Source organism: Pleurodeles waltl, chromosome 1_2, assembly GCF_031143425.1.
Source record: "Pleurodeles waltl isolate 20211129_DDA chromosome 1_2, aPleWal1.hap1.20221129, whole genome shotgun sequence".
In the NCBI taxonomy this organism is placed as follows: Eukaryota; Metazoa; Chordata; class Amphibia; order Caudata; family Salamandridae; genus Pleurodeles; species Pleurodeles waltl.
In genome coordinates this window covers 846,084,465-846,103,789 of record NC_090437.1, presented here as the reverse complement: position 1 = coordinate 846,103,789, position 19,325 = coordinate 846,084,465, and the positions used below count along the sequence as shown (strand labels likewise).

Genomic DNA, 19,325 nt, shown 5'->3' with positions numbered 1-19,325 from the left:
ATTTTGCTTTGATTACATTTTTATTATTGACCCAAGAGGAAAGTCAGTTGGCTTGTGGCCCCTATATAAGATCTTTGTTTTTCTTATAGTTGGGGCAACATTAAGGTCTAATAAATCACATATAAAAAAGGATTAAGTACAATGTGAATCAAGGTGATCTTAAATGTGGTGATAAGGGAAAAGGACTAACAATGAAGAAAAACGGTTTTCAGGGTCACACAGTTTGGTCAAGCTGGAAAACCAGACGCTGTTGGCCAGGGCACCACAACTAGTTTGCCTTGAGGCCCACAAAATCTTCTGACAAGCCTAGATTGATACTTCTGCATCACTAACTGGGGAAGCAGTGTTTCTTGATAACAGCTTAACGGTGCAACAACAAAAGACAAAGTTTCTGGAAGTTAAAAAATTACTCCCTTAATCACACCTTAAGTACATGTTAACATTCCCAGCACACCTTAAAGTCCTGCACAACAGGAAATCTGATTTCTTCACTGATGCATCAGTAGAGTATACATGTGCTAAAGCACTGAAAAACAGTGGAAGACCCATGCACTAATCCCATTACAGGCCAAGATTGTGATCATAATCTACGAGAAAACCACAATAACTTGGCAGACCATCTTGTACTCTGCACAAGCAGAGAGGGTTCCTACAGCAGTGGTCGCACTCCATGAATCCTTGAGCTTGACAGGCACCAGTGATTCAGAGGATAGCTCATTGGCAATTGGTGGTGACAAAGACATGCCAGGAAACGTCCCTGAAGATGAGACTAGTGTCTGTAGCTGAATGCTTGTGCTGAACAATATCAAACCATTGCCTGCTCCTTGTTACTTTAGCCTGCGGTATGTTGCCCAGGAGCATTCCCACATGGAAACTGATGGTGGCAGGGGTGCAAGGTGCAGCTTTTTAGGGGACTGTGAGCTAAAGTGGTCTATTATAGAGAAATTTATGAGAAATAAGGGATTGCCTTGATAGACTAGGAAGTGTTGTGTTATCTATCATGCGTCAATACTTTTTTATGAAACTAGAATTAGAACCAGCAATGTCACATTAAACTAGCTAAACCTGTTTAATGTGTAGTAAAATACCATATTTACCATCTGTTCTGCTAAAATTCCTTGAATGACAGACACAATCTTCCATTAAAATGTGTTAGAGTGCCACTGTGCCCACAAACTGCCATGTATTGGCCACAAAATTACCCCTATGCACATAACTACTATAGTAACTATAACAAGGAGAGGATGTGCCACCAGGGCCAGAGCGACTCAGGAACTGGGAAATCAGGTTCAAGTCTCTGCATGGTTCAACATCCTTTGATTCTGGGCAAACCACTTGGGGCCTGATTTAGATATCAGCGGATGGGTTACTCAGTCACAACAGTGACAGATATCCAATCTGCCAAAATATAAATCATATTCTTTCCAGTGGGATTTATATTTTGGCAGACAGAGATCTATCACTGTTGAGAGGGAGTAACCTGTCCGCCGATATCTTAATTAGGCCCTTAATCTCCCCATGCCTCAAAACAATAAAAATAATGTGACCTTCTCTAATGTAATTGGTGATCACACACAGCACTTCAATGCCTTCAGGTAGAATACGTGCCATATATAACCGCAAACTAAAGAACGGGATCACTCACAACCTATTTTAAGCCGGAGGCTGAATTTTGCTTCACTTCTAGCTTTTCAGATGTCAGCCGCCCTCCCCACCCCCACGAAAGTTGGGTCTAGTTGCGCCCCTGGGGCACGTCGGTGACCATTTGGAAAAAAACGAAATGATCTGCATACGCCTTTTCTAGACGCCTCGAGGGTGTGTGGTAGTACTACAGATTCAACTCACTTCGGTCATTGTTTCACGCGTCCTGAACGATATTTGGGTAACTTTCAAGGACAAATGTGATTTGCATTTTGAATTCCTTTAGCACCTTACGCGACAAACGCAACAAAAAAGTGTGAGAGGACAACCCCGGCAAATTACCAAATATGATTTCATTCCTCAGAAATCAGGGATTGTGGCAACCTATCACCCTCCAGTTTGCTTGACCGCATATATCCGGTCCCTGCAGGATCCTCGGATGCGGGCTGTCCTCACTCGCTCAGCTTTCAGTCCGGACTGCTGGACGTTGCAGAAGGCGCGCGTCTCTGGTGTTTAGAAACAGCAGCGCCCGCCTGTAGTACCCGGCGTGGGTCGCAGGGGAACATTTGGAGTGATGGTGAGGGAGGTGCCGGATGCCTGGACCTCCCCCGCTAAGGCCCTGCCCTGCGCTCCTGCGCTTGCTCCCCCGGTATCCTCCGCACGCCCGCTGCTGGAGCCACTGTGAAGAGCCGAGCCCTGCTCTGTCACTGCTTTCAGAGCGCGCCAGGCACCTACTCCCCATCCCGGCCCCGCAGGAAGAGCAACAGGGGCTTCTCGCGTTCGAGACGCAGTGCCGCACACACGGGGACCAGGTGTCAACTCACAGTGGGGCGGCAATCTTCAATCGGCCGGAATCAAGTGTACCTCTCACAGCCGAAACCTAATGATATTCCACTGCCGGTACCCAGAGATATCCTCCTAGTCGGGATCCAGTGACCTCCACGCAGCCGAGTCCCAGTGAGCTACTCAGCCCTAAATATAGTGATTTACCCACTGCCGGTAACCAGTAAAAATCTCAACGCCGGGCCAGGCGATATCCACACAGCCGGGACCAAGACTTCGCCTCACGGCCAGGACCCAATGATCTCCCGAAAGCAAGGACCAATTGATCACCCCGAACCAGGGACACAGTGATTTCTTCACAGCCGAGACGAAGTGATCTCCCAGTGGTTTCCCCGCAGTCTGGATCCGGTGATCTTTCAAGAGTTGGTTTCACCTACAGAAAGCGGTTGCGGGTTCTGGAGCCGCCTCTGTCTTTACCTGGTGACAGTTGCTAGTTGGAGCAACGCGGGGATCCTGGAGTGAGTGTGTGAACGAGCCTCTTTCAGCATCGCAGCGTCGGCTGCCACTGGATTTTTGGACTGGAGAGAGGCAGCCGTAGATCCTGCCGCCCACGGCGACCATGCACTTGCTGGGGGGCACTCTCTTTTTCCTCTACTCAGTGCTGGTGCAGGGGGCAGCTGCATACGAATCAGGGCAGGGGTACTACGAAGATCCGGATCTGGGCGAGACCAGGGTGAGTAATAAAGTACATGAAATTGCACATAACTTCAGCCCCGTTTCCTGTTTGTCCCGACGCGTCTCGCAGTGGCAGTGCTGTGTTCTTTATACCTTAAGTGACATACTCGCTGGGTGCACGTACACATTTAGCCTGAAGTTTGGGGAGAGATGTTTGACCGTCTGTACCTTGCTGAAGTCCATCTCTGAGGACATTATTCTGCACGTGCAGAGTGTAGGCATATTCCTGGCGTGCACCTGTGTAAGGCTCCGCCCACACGTAGTGGGTGAGCGGTGTTGTTTGCAGGGGTTAATTTAGGAGGGGGAGGGCGCCGCTCAGCGGTCACGGCCAACAAAGCATGTGCTCTGATGTTTCCCAGTCTCTGGCATCCAAGGTTAACCAGTTGCAGTAGTGAAAGTTTCCGCTCCCCAGTGAGATTCTTCTGGGGCTTGGACAAGAGGTGCTGAAATTGCAATATTACACGCAGAATGTACTCTAGCACGCACAGCCCACGTGTATGGCGAGTCTGAGGTGCTGCAGCGACACGACACCATAGTTCATACGCCTCACTGTAGAGTCAGTCGCCACTTCCGCCCTCTGCAGTCCTCTCAAAATGATGCAGAGACCATACGCAGTGCATGTGCTGCCTGTATATCTCAACAGGCGTTGCTTGTCGCTCCGTTTTCCCTCTAATTCAGGGCGATTGGGCAGCCGCTGCTCGGCGATTACCCCAACCTCTTGCGCGGGTGACCTTGTCAAGAACAAGCCTGATATCCAAGTCATCGTTAACTGTGGAACAGATCGTCATACATAGATCGGTATGTTACCCGCCCCCACCCTTAAGGGAGCCCTCATTCGGCCTAATGCGCATCTACTTTTTTTTTTTTACTTTATGAAAGTCACTGGGGCCCCTCACCGCACGCTGCAAGAGGACCACGGCAATTTGTATTAATCGTCATTGAGTTCATTGACATAAGATGGTGTGTGGCACAACATCGGTAAATGAATCCTGGTAGGGTCGGGGGAAGTGGCATATGCGGTCCGACAGGCCTTTTTCTCTCCGTTTGTTTGAGTGCTATCCATGTTTGATTGTTAAAATGTTTTTGAAACTTGCGGGTGTGTTGTTTGCTTCACCTGATTCACTAAACACCTTCCCCCTTCACACTGTAAGTTAAGGCTGTGCGCTAATGGAAAGCAGGGGAAAAGGAATAATACTAACCGATTGTTTCTATAACTATTTTCAAACCAATGCTGAGCAAAATCGGCAGAGTCCGAACATTGCACCCAGCCTGAGCAGAGAGTCTGTTTCATTGGCTGTTCTGGTTCACACGTGAAAGTTGTCCACAGCTAAACCATGCTCCGGGCTGTGGACGTAGTGAAAGTGTGACGGTGAAGAGAGGGGGTGGAAACAGGGGAGGGTGCAGTTCATACCTGTGCAGTGGCTTCACGGGAGATGTGTTTATATGAACCACTGTTCAGACCATATCTTCAGCTTTACGCAAACGGATTAACATAGTTTGTGCTGTAAGTAATCGCTGCATGTAATCCGTAGACCCGAGACACAAAGCCCATTCCTGGAACCTTTCTTGACGAGAGCAGAGCACGCTTTGTGGAAGCAGCTTGTTTACACGTCAGCTTGAACCAGTGTGCAGCAATGTTCGACTTCTTGTCCGTTCGACTGAACATCTGCGGCGAAGAGGCCTATCAACCCCTAACCTCTGAACTGCAGCGATTGATACTCTACTGTTGAGGAAATACTGTGCCCAGTGCCCCGAAAGTCCGTAAAGTGACGCGGAATGTCCTGCAGTTCCAGGTGCGGCGCCTGTGATGAGGTGAACGCACGAGCGAGATAGACGTCGTACTTTAAACGTGGCTAGGTGGCTTCTCGTTGCTGCAGTTTAGGCTTTCACACAGAACTTGGGACCTGACCAACCCTCTGAAGTATCCAAATAGAAGACAACAGAATGGTCTGATTTATATAACCATGTCGCAAACAAATTGTTATGGGTGCAAACTCTATCCACCTACGAAATGTGAGATGATTAGTTTATTTTGCCCAGAATCTCCTTATTTCAGAAATCACTGTTGAGGGTCCGAGTTGGACTGGAAACAGGCCCGGACAGTCAAAAAAGCATTCCAGATTGGCAGAGCGCAGTGTTTTGCAAAACATTTAGTTAGGATCATAGCGCTAATGCTGGGGATATTTTGTGATAATTAAAGAGTTTTAAAGTTTGTAGGGACAGACTTTAGTCGAGACTGAAAACAAAGTATTCCCATGCACATAAATCACTGATCTCCTGACACTCACCTTCAGGGCTATACATTTCCTTCTCGTACTCAGGTCCCAGGATCTGCTGCTCACCCTTAAGTCTCCTGCCAGTACTCATCCTCAGATCCCTGAAGAACGTGTCTGCCATCAGCTCCTTAAAGTTCCTGTTTACAGTTCATCCAGCGGGATTCTTATTTCCCAGTTACCGGCAGGTCATCTCCCGATCATACCTTAAGTTCTGGGGAATTTAGTTTCCACCCTCCGGGACCAGTGAGCTCTGCTCACACTAAATCAGCAGTAAGAGACTCTGTGAGGTGGAGGGACCAATAAAAATGCTATCACTCGCTCATGCCTCGAGGCTCTTGCTCATCATCATTTGTTTCCTAAGATACCCAGTTACCCTCAGGATTCAAGCTAATTTTCACTCTTGGGTCCCCTGAAACTTGCTCAGATCCCTAACACCACTGCTCCCCCTCACATGTCCTTGCAATCTTTCTCGCCCTTCGGTCCCTGATAGCTCTATTTACCCTTAGGCCTTATAGATCTCACTTATACTGACCCCGTAAGATCCTTCTTTCCCTTAGTCATCGGGGTCATATTTATTATGTGTTTCCCTGAGGCCTCAGTTTACGCTAAGCTCCATGGGTATTTGGCCCACCATAAGGTCCTGGGGCTCCCACTCATCACCAGAAATTAGAAGCTCCTCCTCAAGCCAAGTATTATCGACCTAGGAGTGGCAAATTCATGGATTACTTTAGTGGAAGATTTGCAATTTTCCCAACTCCCTCCATATAAGTGAAGAGGAAATAGTGCTAAAACTGTTATTTTTAAAGAGTATGTTCTCAAATTCATCATCTAAAACTGATTATGTTTGACAGGCCTCTAAAGAGAGTGTGATCTTAATACTCAAATAATGTTTAACTGTTCTCTTCAACTAGAATGACCATGCGTAGTCACACCAGAATTTGGCAGATTGGGGGAGATGCGCTATTTTTATAAGAACAATTACATAAACACATTGATTTTAAACTGCACTTGGTTAAACGCTATGGATGAAGGAGGTGTTAGTACACATCTGACGTGACTCAGCGCCTGCCACCTAAAAGGCTTTGTTAGAGGAATCTTCCTGTTAGTAAATCTTTGCACTTTATGTTGCACTTTTGTTCATTGTATAGCTGTACATTTCATTTCACAAAAAGGAAGTAAATATTTACCTCCATACAGAAAAAATATTATATTTACAGAATGGTAATTTGGTTAGATGCCTGGATTGTTGAAGAAACATTGGAAATGAAGATACCAATGGAAAAATATTCTGAAAGTTCAAAGTTAGCAACAGATAGCATTAACTCACTTTACATTGCTGCCTTATTTGTATGTGTGCTGCAAATTGTTCTGTTAATTTCTCCTGGTAATCAGGACACTGCACATACCTAGGATGTCGTTTGCACTTACTCTGGACTTTTTAGATGGTAATAGGATTTTTCTTGCAGTAATTAGAGAGAGACACTCGCTGCTCAGAGACTGATGAAGGGTACTGCTGTTTTTTCTTTGCTTACTCTTGGCACCATTTAAAGTTCAGACAACGGGAAATATGCCATTTGGTAAATAACAAAAACATTTAAAATAGTGTCAGTTCCCTCACCTGGCCACATACCCACCTCTTGGCTACTGGACATGATTTGTGGCAGGCAAAGAATAGCAAAGATTAGCACAGATCCATTTCTCTCAGTCCATTACCTGGGCTCTGAATTGTGCGCTTTTCTTGTGTGGCCTCTTTTAAGCGATGTCCACTCTTGGTGGGAAAGAGACCAAGCAGCATTATGTGGGCACTACTGCCAAAGGGTGAAATGTGTCAGTTATACCAAGGGCCTACAGCTCTCTGCACCAATGCTGAGCCTGGGGGTAGCAAATCATGACTTCACTCACTGTCTCTCGCTACTGTCTCAAAGAACCTCTCCCCGAGATGAAACAACCTGAGTAATGCTGCACTCAGCAATACCTAGTTCTGTGCAATGAGTAGAGGGCGGGCAGAAAAAATAAACAGAAACCTCTTGATGACATCACCGACCCCGCCCATTTAACCCTCTCAATCCGCAAAGTGCTATAGGCTTCAAAGCAGCAGCTCCCAAGGAATCGGTCAGAGACGCCTCATGCTGTGATAGTCGCAAGGACCATTGCTATTGTGCCTGTGACAATTTATCTGCCTGAAATCATGTGCATTGGGTGCCACTAACGCTGTAGATCAGTATATCTATTCTAAGGCTGCAACAACCTTGCAGATTGTGAGCCTCCAGCGTAGACGGCCCAGAGTTTGGGGGGGGGACATTCTTCCCCCCCCCTAAAAACAGCCTACCAGCTGGTCTTGAGCACAGGCCCATCGCTGGGTGGTCGATTGCCCTCCTTGCCTGCATGTGCACTGGTCTTCTAAAGCACAATTATTTTGTCTGTCATTACGTCCTCTGTAAGGACTGGTGCAAACATCTCCAATCCTCTTCCCATCAAAGGTTAAACTTGAACCCACCCTTTTCTTTTGTAGTTGTGGTTTATTCTTCGATTGCACAGCAGTGACTGTGGTGTTTTGGTGGTGTTGGGGGTGATGCTTTACATTTGGTATCACTGTAGTTAGCGTTAGTCTCTGTATTTTTAGTGCCAGCTCAGCTAATCAAAAATAAGCTCCGGACACAAACTACCTCTCAGCTGCCTTGGAAAAGGACAATGCAGGCTGCAGGCCAGGCGATAGGCAATGGCAGCTGCCAAGGTCCGCCCTCAGCTCACCAACATGGGGTCCGTTCTAGCACGCCACAGTCAGTCCACAATCCCCCACATTTATTTTGATCTCTCCTCACACCCATTCTCCGTGGTGTAGCACTGCGAGACATGGGTCACTTGTAACAAGACACATTCTGCAGGTTTGCCCTGCAATATGGGCTCCTGACCTCCGCCTGCAAAACAGAGGCACTGCAGGACTCCCATTGTCCGCATTTTGGTTCCCCACCACTTTTTTAGAACTCAGGCATGTGGGAGGATGCACAGGAAGGCCATAGACTTCATGAGCGCTGGATAATGTCCTGGTCTTCCTGAATTCCAGTCAGTGTCCTAGAGTGTGTAAGAATCCCTCGGAGCCTATCACAAAGTTCAGTTGATTGAATGACGCCACTTACCCAAGGGACAATTTGGGCCCTAATCACTAATGTTTTGGTGCACCTAAGTAGACGATGGGTGCACATATAGGTCAGCTGAGGCTGTAAACGCAGAAAATCAGAATATATGAACATTCATGTCTGCAGGGGTGATTAGTACTGTGGATGGTTTTGTATTAAGGATCGATGTCTGCAGTGCTAACTACTCCACTGGGGGACGGAAAAGGTGTGTGTTGGGAGTGGCCATTAAGGGTGCAGTGAACACCCGTATACTTGTAAATTTGAATATTTTGTAAGTCGTTTCCCTTCCCACTTTTGAAACATGTCTAGGGAAGAAACCCATATTTCATTTGAATGCGGGATGATGGTAATATGTTCCCTTCGGAGAATGTGATGAAATAAATAACATTAAAGTGTGCTGTTCAGTATTTGGACACATCTGCAGAAAATCCACCAAAGTTGGTTTATGAGAGGAAGTGCACAGTTGAAATGTTTGAATTTTATGTATTTTAATGCATACTCTTAAGGAGTTTTGTGAATTCGAAACATCCAAAACATCTGTGCAGTTTCCGACTTTGTAGAGCAGCTTTGTGAATCAGACACAGAATGATTGCTCTCATGCTTGTGACCGGGCCACAATTATAACAAGAATGCAAATACTGAGGAAACCACATGAAACGAAAATGTGCTCATTTGAGGGAACAAATCAGGTGGCAAGGGTATCAGCGATTCTCTTCCTCGACTGAATACTTTGCTCTGTGTTCGGGGTTCATGTTTCCTCTGCCCTTGCCTGCTTCTGCTCATTGTCTGTTCTCTGGGCACGGGTTTTATAGAATTTGTTTTTTGTAGCAACTGAATGCGTACATTGAAGAATAATAGACAGTGGCAACACGTTGGAGTATATTCCCGCACAGGTAGTGGTTATAAATGAGTGCAGTTTTTAGCTTGCGCCAGTATGTATTGGGGATCCTAGTGGTAGAGCTGAAAGGGGCGTTCTGTAAACTGCATCGAATCTCTACTGCTCAGTGCTTAGATTTTCAATGGAGAGCGTTGCCACCACACGAACACGCATCCAAATGTGTACACGAGATTCTAAAATGCATGTGGGAGAGAATGTGGCGTAACTGCCAGAGCTGCCGACCTTGGTGTTGAGGAGCCAGGTTCGAGGTTCCCCTTGGACTCAACAATAAGGGCCAGATGTATCAAGCTTTTTTGCATTCGCAAACAGTGCGAATTGCAAAATTCGGCCGTTTGCAAATGCAAAAATGCCTTTCACAATCTATGAAAGGCATTTGCAGTGCAATTTTAAGGAATTGCTAAAATAGCGGTTCCTTAAAATTTCGACTCCATTTAGAGAATCGCAAATAGAGAATTCCTATTTGCGATTTCCAAATCAAATGTATCAATCATTTCCTAAATGCGAATTGGACAATTTAGGAAATGCAACTACCACAAATAAAAGTTTGGTGGTAAGCATTTGAGAATTTTAAAAATGCATTATAAATGCATTTTTAAAATTGACATGTAGCGCACACATGCCCCTAAGGCATGTGTGGGCTTCACATGTCCGTAGAAATATTTCTGGGGTGCAGCCTTAGGCCCCCAGCACCCTGGGATTTGCATTTCCTAATATGCAAATTACTAACTGAAATTCGCAATTTGTGAAATGCAAAAACATTCGCAACAGGCCCATAGGTGCGAATGGGGTCGGATTCTCTTTTTGCGATTCGGTAATAGCATTTGCGATTTTTAAGAAATCGCTATTACCGAATCGCTAAAATCATACATACCATTTTGCATTTATTAAATAGCGATTTCTTAAAATTCGCTATTTAAGAAACGCAAATAGGTTTTTTGATACATCTGGCCCTAAATCACGTAATCTTTCCTCGCCAATTAAAAAAAAAATTAATATGTCCTTGTGAGAGGTAACTGGTGCTCAGGTAAAGAACCCCAATACCTTCGGCCGGAGTTTGCGCTATATAAAACCTCAAAAAAATAAAATGTGTTTCGTATCCACAGTGGTCTTCCAGCATTTTCCTTCCCAGCCAGGTATTTGGTATTGCTAAGTCATGTAACTAACAGTGGCTTCAAAACAAAATTTTATGCAATCCGTCGTCTCTGATGAGGCCCATCCTCGCTATTTTGACGAAAAAAGGAATTGCATTGATTCATTTAGTTTCCAGACCTTGACACTATTACTGGGACTGTTAATGTACACGTGGATTATTATTTTTTTTTAATTACTTCGTTGTTATCCCACAGCTATACTATATGAGCAAGAGTGCCCAACTCGTGTGTTATATCTGAATTGCGTCTCAATTTGTAGGCCTGATTCATGTTTTCTGCGAGTAGTTAATTCTTACCAAAAGTGTGAGCTACTCATGGCCTCTGGAAAATCATGTGCTAGTCACACTTACACCTGAAGTAAAACACAACTATTCAAAGAAAATGCTTTCTATATGAAGCATGAGTTTTTAGTCTGATAAAAAAGATCATGTAAGTAGGTGGTATTGGGAGACTAGGATTAGAAGTAAGTTTGTAAAATAAGTAGGATATTTTGAGCTCATTCAATCAGCAGTTTAGCTACAAGAGGGCAGCTCCACTCCATGGCTATTTACACATAAAAGGCAATCATGTGGCCCATAGATAGAAAGGGGTAGGGAACCAATGCTTAGAGCATCAGCTGCAAATCACACTTTCAGTCTTAGCCCTATCGTTATCAGGCCGATGGAAGCCCTTGTTGTTTGATGCCTGGATAGATTTACAAGGTTAGAACAGGGGAGGGCTCCAGCTAGCCTACATATACTGACATTGTGATATGCTCTGTCTAATATTGTAGAGCATCGTTCAAAACACACATCAAAAATACATTTCTGTCAGTGCGCCACAAAACAATCCTAACATGGTTTGTCTGTTTTCTCCAACTATTCATAAGATGATGTAGGCAGGATATATTGTATATGCGATATATAGATCACTCGAGATGTTCAAACTCCCCCAAATTCTACAGGCAGCAAAATTCTACAGGCAGCACGTCTACTGGGTTGGCGCATGGCGAATTGTGACACAGCTTTTTTAAATTACTGTACCAGGGCTCCTGTGTTGTTATGACAACAAAGAACAATGATGCAACACCGCCAAAGAGTGAATGAGCAGTGGTACTGGACGATTTTCAGAATGAGGGTGCTGCTATCAATGTATCACTGAAGTAATAGGGATTGTGAAATATCCAAACATCCTACAAAGAACAGATGTAGAAAATGAGCCATGTCCTCCTAGCAGGAGAGTAATAAGGGTGTAGTATGAGTTCAGTGGTTTGTTTTGGAGCACAATATCACAAACATATCGCTAAAATGGTGTAGTACCTCACTGACATTTGCAGACAGCACATTTTCGATGGCAATCTGTGGAAAACGGATTTCAGCAAATACTTATCAATTGGCATCACCAAATAATATGCCTTCATTTATTCTGATCCTGTTAAAATAACTGCCGTTTCCATCATACAATTAAAAATGTTTGTCCTTTGTGCTTTCTTTGCTGCTGATACATTTTGAAATATTTGTACAGTTCATTTACAGGTATTTTCATTTTGTTGTGTGTTACTAATAAAAATGTATCCTACAGTCTTTCCTTTCACACTCTATGTACCCTAGCAAGATTGTCACATAGATTAATTTACAAAAGTCTTTAGCAGTCAGAGAAAGAAAAATAAACGAAAAAGAATAAATATCAATTTGTCAGAAGACATAGCCTGACAGTTGACTCTTGTTTTTAAACGCATTGCAAGTGGGTCAAGATATAAACACGATTTAAAGGCATCTTTATTGCGCATTCACCTTCTAAACCACAGCAAGGTTATTTTGGAGGTTCTGCATCACCCATTGCATTCCTGCTTCCCGTACCTATAGATGTAGGCGTAGGCTGCTGAATCCTGGAAGGCCTTCCACCCGCCATCTCTTCGTCAAGTGGTCTGTACCTGTTTTTGATGTCTGCATTGATCAGGGCAGGAGCCCGCTTCACCTCAAATTAATATTATATCTCTACACCAATGACCTATCAATAAAGCTGATAAAAGGATACCATGGGCGTTTTGTTAAGACCATCGAGATAGAGGTTACAATGACACAGCCACAATATACTGGAAGCAAGCAAGACAGCACTAATGGAATCTAAAGACACAGCAGCAAGAACATGGCATTGTGATAGGAAGTAATTGGGAGGGTAGCTCTTCTCAATAGGGTTCCAAACCTCAGGTTTACCTTTGGTTATGTCCCCTAAGTAGACGCTAAGATTAACTCTAAGTAAAAGTTGGTGTGTTATTGTGAATACAACTGTCTTCAGTGGCAAGGTGTGTCAATATTCTTAGGAATCTGTATTAAGCAGCTCCAATAAGAATTAACCTGTCCATAGGTAGTTAACAGGACATGTGAGCAGCTCGCATGGTCAACCAGGTATGCTGACTGTCACCTGCTTAGAATGTTTCTAGCTCTCTTAAGGCCAGGAAGTCATGTCAGATATTTCTTGTTGTTCTGCCCATGGATTAATATGGGATTTTTCACAAGCGAGTAACCTGATACATCTGAATATGTACTTTACAACTCGCAGTGCTTTCTGTTTCTCTCAGTTACTTGCTTTCTTTAACCTAACAGAAAGAATGCAGAATGTCGTCAATTCTCAGTCGTTGAACACTTCTGTAATTAATGTAGATCAAGTTACTTCTAAAAGTAATGCTGTGAAAGTAAGTACATCTTTTTAGTCGCCCTTTGTATACATTGAACAGAAGAAATTCAATTTACAGTGTGCTAAAGAAATAATCTGTCGGCCAAACAAGTCATTGAGGACACAGGGCCACAATATACATTACATCCCACCCACTCCGCGCCGTTCCTGGCTGCAGGCACCACTGATATTAGGGTGGCGAGTGAAAGAGGAATGACCAATGCGTTCATAGACAAAATATGGCTTTACATTGACAAAACCCGAACGGAGGCAGTAAGTACGGGGGTGGTTCAGAGTTGGACACTGTAGTGCAGTTTAAATAAATGTATCTTTAAATTTATCCTGAACTACAAATTAAAGTTGAGTCTTAGTTCTGCTGGTATACTGCCAGGGATTTTCGGTGCTTTACAAGAGAAGGGCTGATTTATGGTCTTGTTTTTTTTTATTACACTGCAATGATATATTTTTGTCGTGGAACATCCTTAAGCTCTTTGCCTTGCTTGCGAGACTGGTCTTCCTGTTAAAAAAATGCCACCACATTCCTTTTCAGTGAGGAACTGTTTAACTGTCCCCGAGCGCACATCACCTATTGGTGTGATTTAATTGTACAAAACTTCTTAGCATCCAGTGGGTAATGTCATCAAGACCAGAAGTCAAAATGTACAGTTGAGTTGGCCAATCCATCCTGTTCTAGTACAATTTGAGTGCGATCAGCAAAGGCGTAAAAAAACTAAAGCCCTGTCTGTGGATGATTGAGAAGAAAGGGTGTAGATAAACGCCTAACAATAAAGAAGAGAAAAGAAAATGTGTTGCAATCTCACAGTCTAAAGCAATGAGTGTTAGATTAAGCTTTGGAAAAGGCGACAGGCCTTGCCTATGTAAAATCTATTGGCTTTGTCATCTTTTTTAGACATGTTGTACTGCAATGTGGCTGTGCAGCATGCCTAAAGGAAAAAAAGGCACAATGATGCGGTCAGCACTGGCCACCACATAGCATTTTTTTTCTACTTTCAACCAGGCTGCACTGCAGCTGTGCTGCTATATAACATTGGAAAAAAAAACATAGAGAAAGCCAAATAGTAAATCTATTAGGCTTTGTCATTTTTTTGGCCATGTTGTACAGTAGTACACATAGTTGAAAGTTAAAAATTTTTTTTAAAAAAATTGACCGCATCATAACACTTTTTTTTTACTTTCAGCCAAAGCTGCTGTACAGCTGTAGAATATGACATTGAAAACATTGACAGAGCTAGTAGATGTCACAGATGCAAGACATATTGCCTTTGCCAATACTTGTTAAGAAAACATTTAAAAGGAAGTGTTCATCGTGATAATTAATCAAAAAGTGTCTTTTATGGAGGCGTATTATCCAAAGTGAACCAATTTCATAAGATCACAGAAATCAATAAACATTCATTTTTTGTCCTGTTATAAATAAAGTAGCCTTCCGCAAGTGGTATTCATATATTAATTTATTTGCATACTGGTATTGATGCCGTCAGTGCTCCCTCTCTACCCTGCTGTCAACTGCCAACAGACTCGTGAGAGAAATCCACAGCATCCTCAAACACAGAACGCTATTGTGACCATTCTACTTTAAAGACATACATATATTACAACATATCTTCCCCCTTTACAGACATTAACTGCATTTTTCACTGTACCACTATGTAAGTACGTTACAACATCCTTTACCGACCATAGCATATCTCCCACTGGTAAACCTTATTCTAATTCCTATACCGATATACATCTATAACACAAGAGAACTCCTACGTATATGATTTAGTTAACATACATAATCGTCTAGATAGTTCAGTGACATTTTTTGTCGCAGTCTCTTGTCATCCATTATCATCAACTTACTACACTTCCTCTACCTGTTTCATCACTATCTTCTTTCACCACCCTACCATCATTTTTCCTTCCATATCACGCCACCCTATGCATGTTTCATCGTTCTCCATTCTCCAGAACGATGCACGACTCATGTATATCTTTAACTTTGTATGGACCTTGAAATTTGGTTAACCCACAACTAAACCTGCCAGATTTCACTTTCACCCTGTCTCCAATTTTTATTCTCTGACCATTTTCTCTCTCACTTCTTTCCTTCTCTAAAACGGTATCAAAATCCCCATGAAACATCAGAATCTTCATCCATACTGGAGACATTTTGGTATCAGCTTTTCTTCCTCTCGTCATTTCTAAAGGTATTTTTTTAACACCATTTTCATTGGTGCAATAAGCTCATACTAAGTCACACACCATCTTTCTTACATTCCCTCTTCTTGCTATTGCCATCTGGATTACTGCTTTCATTATACAGTTGACCCTTTCTACAATACCATTTGCCTGGTGATTATACAATGAGGTGCATGAATGTGAAATCCCCCAATATTCCAGATACCTGGTCATCTCGTCTGATACTAATTGAGTTTCATTACCTGTGATCATCTTACGTGGGCACCTCTTCTGCTTGAACTCTTCTTCAAGTACTCTAATAGTGCTTTCAGTAGTAATTTCATGAATGAATCTCACCACTAACTATTTACGATGGACATCCACCATTACCAAAGCATACCTTAATTCCAAAATTAGTTTCCCCATAGGTTCTATTATGTTCAAACACACGGTGTGACATGGAACACCTGGATCAATTATTACATCTATTCTGGCCTGTTCTCCCACTTTCAACCTCTTTTCTCCTTCTTTGCAGTCGTCACATCATTCCACCAACTCGTCCAATTCTTGATCCATACCTGGCCACCAAAAATGTTCCTGCAGTCTCCTTTTTGTTAATGTTTGACCCAAGTGACTCTCATATGCTATTCTCGGGTGGTACTACTTTATCTACTCTCATGATGATTTTATTATCGAACACAGTCAGCTCATCTATCACTTTTATATATGGTCTTACTGATAACGATACAGTATTCTTTCTCGTGCTTCCCCTGATCACCATGTTCAAAACCTGTTGCAATACTACGTCTTTGTCAATACTTTCATACCATCTCTTTTTTCCTGTTGCTCCACGTGTCCACTCTATCACATCTTCTACACTTGGTATTGCACCTTCACCTTCAAATGCTTCCACTTTTTCCTTATCAACCTCGTACCACGGTAAGAGTAATCTAGACAAACCATCCGCTTGGACAGTCTTCCTACCTGGAATATAGTCTACTGTGTATTGGTATTTCTATAACCGTGCTGCCAACCTTGCTGACACTTTCCCAGCTCCACCTGGTACTAAAACCTTCAGTAATGGTTTGTTGTAAGTACGTATTTTGATTAGTAACTCCCAAAGGTACATCCTGAAATATTCTACTGCCCATACCGCTGCCAGTGCCTCTCTTTCTATGACCGAATAGTTGTGCTCTGTGTGAGTTGAAGAGCGCAAAACAAATGCTACTGTTGTTATTCCATCTCCATGCTTTTGTGTCAACAGAGCTCCCAATCCTACAGCACTTGCATCCACTTTTATTATAGGCGTGAATTTTGTATCAAACGGAATTAATACTCCTGCTAAACAAACTTCTTTCTTTATATCATCAAAAGCTTTCTGTTGGTCTTCCGTCCACTCATATTTACACCCTTTCCTTAACAATTTCTTTATACTTTGTTTCTTCTGCAAAGTTCCTTACAAACTTTGAATAAAACTGAATGAGACCAAGAAGGTATATCAAATGGCCATGTTATGATTTTCAATGGTGTCTGAAAAGACCAAAATGTCATCTTGGAAATAGTCTACCTCATCTATTCCCTTCAGTATTTGGCTTATCATCCTTTGAGATACCCCAGATGCTGATGATAATCCACATGGCATTCTTGTAAATTGGAATACCCCTTCTTTTGTTATAAATGCCTTTAGGTGTTTAGAATCTTTTTGTAATTTAATTTGATGGTGCGCACTTCTTAGGTTCACTTTGGAAAAGTACTTTCCCCCCTTTCAACATCAATATTAACTCATTTATATTGGGAAGTGGAAAGTTGTTTGTCAGTCACTATGTTTTGACTTAATGTGTGTAAATCCACACAAAACCCGTAAGTTCCATCGGATTTCCTTGTGAGGACCACTGGGGAAATCCAGCTCGAAGTCTCTATAGGTTCAATTATATTTTTGTCTTTCATCTCATCTAGCATTCTTTTGACCACTTGTCTAGCTATTATTGGAACCTTCCGTACTTTGTGTTGAAATGGCGTTGCAGAAGGTTTAAGCCTTATTTTGTGTACATAACCTGAGAGCTCTCCAATTTCTTCAGAAAACACTTTACTTGCCCCTTCTAGGATTCATGCTACCGTAGTTTCATAAACTATCATAACTTGACTAGGCAACCTAGGGTTAATTATTAAATGAAGATCGTACTGATGTTCCCATCCTAGTATCGGGGTTCCACTATCTGCTACGTACACCTTTCCCTGTACACACCTGTCTTGGCACTCAATCCTAACTAACATGTATCCAACTATGTCTATTTTCTCTCCCTGATGCCCTCCTGGATTGATATCTTGCGAAAGCAGGTGTACTTTAGGCTAATGTAACATAAACAGATTTTTAGGTACAATTGTGTATAAGGATCCTGAGTATACCATTTGTAAACTTTTTGTTTTTTACTATAAGCATAGCTTTTGGCCTGTTCCGCCTCCCATTCTCCACTTGACTATCTGACACACATAAAATCACCTCCTCAATTATGCCTTTCTCCTCTCCATCTGCTTTGACTGCCGCTATCTTTTGCAAAGTGCCCTCTTCGCCCTTACCATTTACAATCTTTGTCTACAGCAAAACAGTTCTTAGATTCAGATGTATGATACTTACTTCCACATCTCATGCAGATTTTCTCTGGTTTTATGTCATAGTTGCTTTTCTTCCTGTGAACAAAGTTTTTCTTCATGTTCGTAACTTTTGCTGATGCCTAAAACTTCTTTTTGTCTTGGTCTACGAACAATACATTATTGTCACACGTTTTCTGTTCCATCTCCTTCATGCACTGCTAGGATTGTTCAGCCCATAGTCTTTCTTTCATTTTTTTGTTTTTGCATTGAACTGTCAACTGGTCCCATATCATCTCATCCCTCATACTTCCAAATTTACATCTTAATGAAAATTCCTGTAATCTCGTCAGAAATTGGCCTGTAGTTTCATCACTTTTCTGTGGTTAAGTGAAAAAAGTATATCTACACATTAACACATTATTGTCTTTCACAACATGTTTTTCTCATCTCACCTTAGCTTCCACATATACATCTGCTACTGGTTGACCATCATCACCCAACACTGTAGGTAAGTCCCTAAACACATGTTGGCCTTCCTTACCTGATGTACTTAATAACAATGCTTTTTTCCTTGATGGGCAAAACTCCCTCCCATCTAAAGCCTCTATATAATTCTCAAACATCTCTAACCAAGCTAAAGATACTGGTGGAGGAATAATAGCGCCTTCCATGACCTCCCTTTGCTTTCTAAAGTCGTGGGCGCTGGGATATGACTACTTCTTATTTTTATATTATATATATATATATATATATATATATAATATATATTTTTTTTTTACACAGTAAATTACACTTGCATACCTCAAGAATTATACTAACTGTGACATGCGTTAGGCACTCCTTTTGGTGTGCGCATCACCATGGTACCTGTTGCTCTTCCTCTGTGTGTCCATTTTTTGTGTTGACTGACAAGACTTTTTTGGTGTGCCTATCAATTCTCGGTCGTTGTACGCTAAAGGAAGTCCTGTATAGTTCTCCCCAATCTGCCATGATGGACACCACTGTGTTGTTTCATGTGCCTTTCTAGAGGAATTTGGGCTTGTTTCCTCCCAGAATTCTTTCTGCTCGTCCTGGACAAACTAGTTCCCCACCATGTTGCGGCCTCTTAGCTCCCTCTCATGCCAGCAGTGTCCACGCCACACAGCGATCGCGTGCAATTGTCTCCCAACCATAAGTATGATTCCCTCAGTTTTCTAAGTGGGTCCTCTCCTTTATCGCTTGATTAGTATGCCATCAGCGTGTCATAGCGTCACTTGCCTTAGTGCCAAGCGTC

The 19,325-nt window shown here is 42.7% G+C and overlaps 1 protein-coding gene across 1 annotated transcript in view; it reads left to right on the top strand.

The window, feature by feature from the left end:
- The first annotated feature begins 2,322 nt into the window (after positions 1–2,322).
- The window catches only part of VEGFC (vascular endothelial growth factor C), a 343,465-nt gene continuing 326,462 nt past the window's right edge, over positions 2,323–19,325 (top strand). The window contains exon 1 of the mRNA XM_069244682.1: positions 2,323–3,157. Within this exon, the coding sequence (XP_069100783.1) occupies positions 3,044–3,157 (114 nt within the window). The 5' untranslated portion in view covers positions 2,323–3,043. The remainder of the gene's footprint in view (positions 3,158–19,325) is intronic.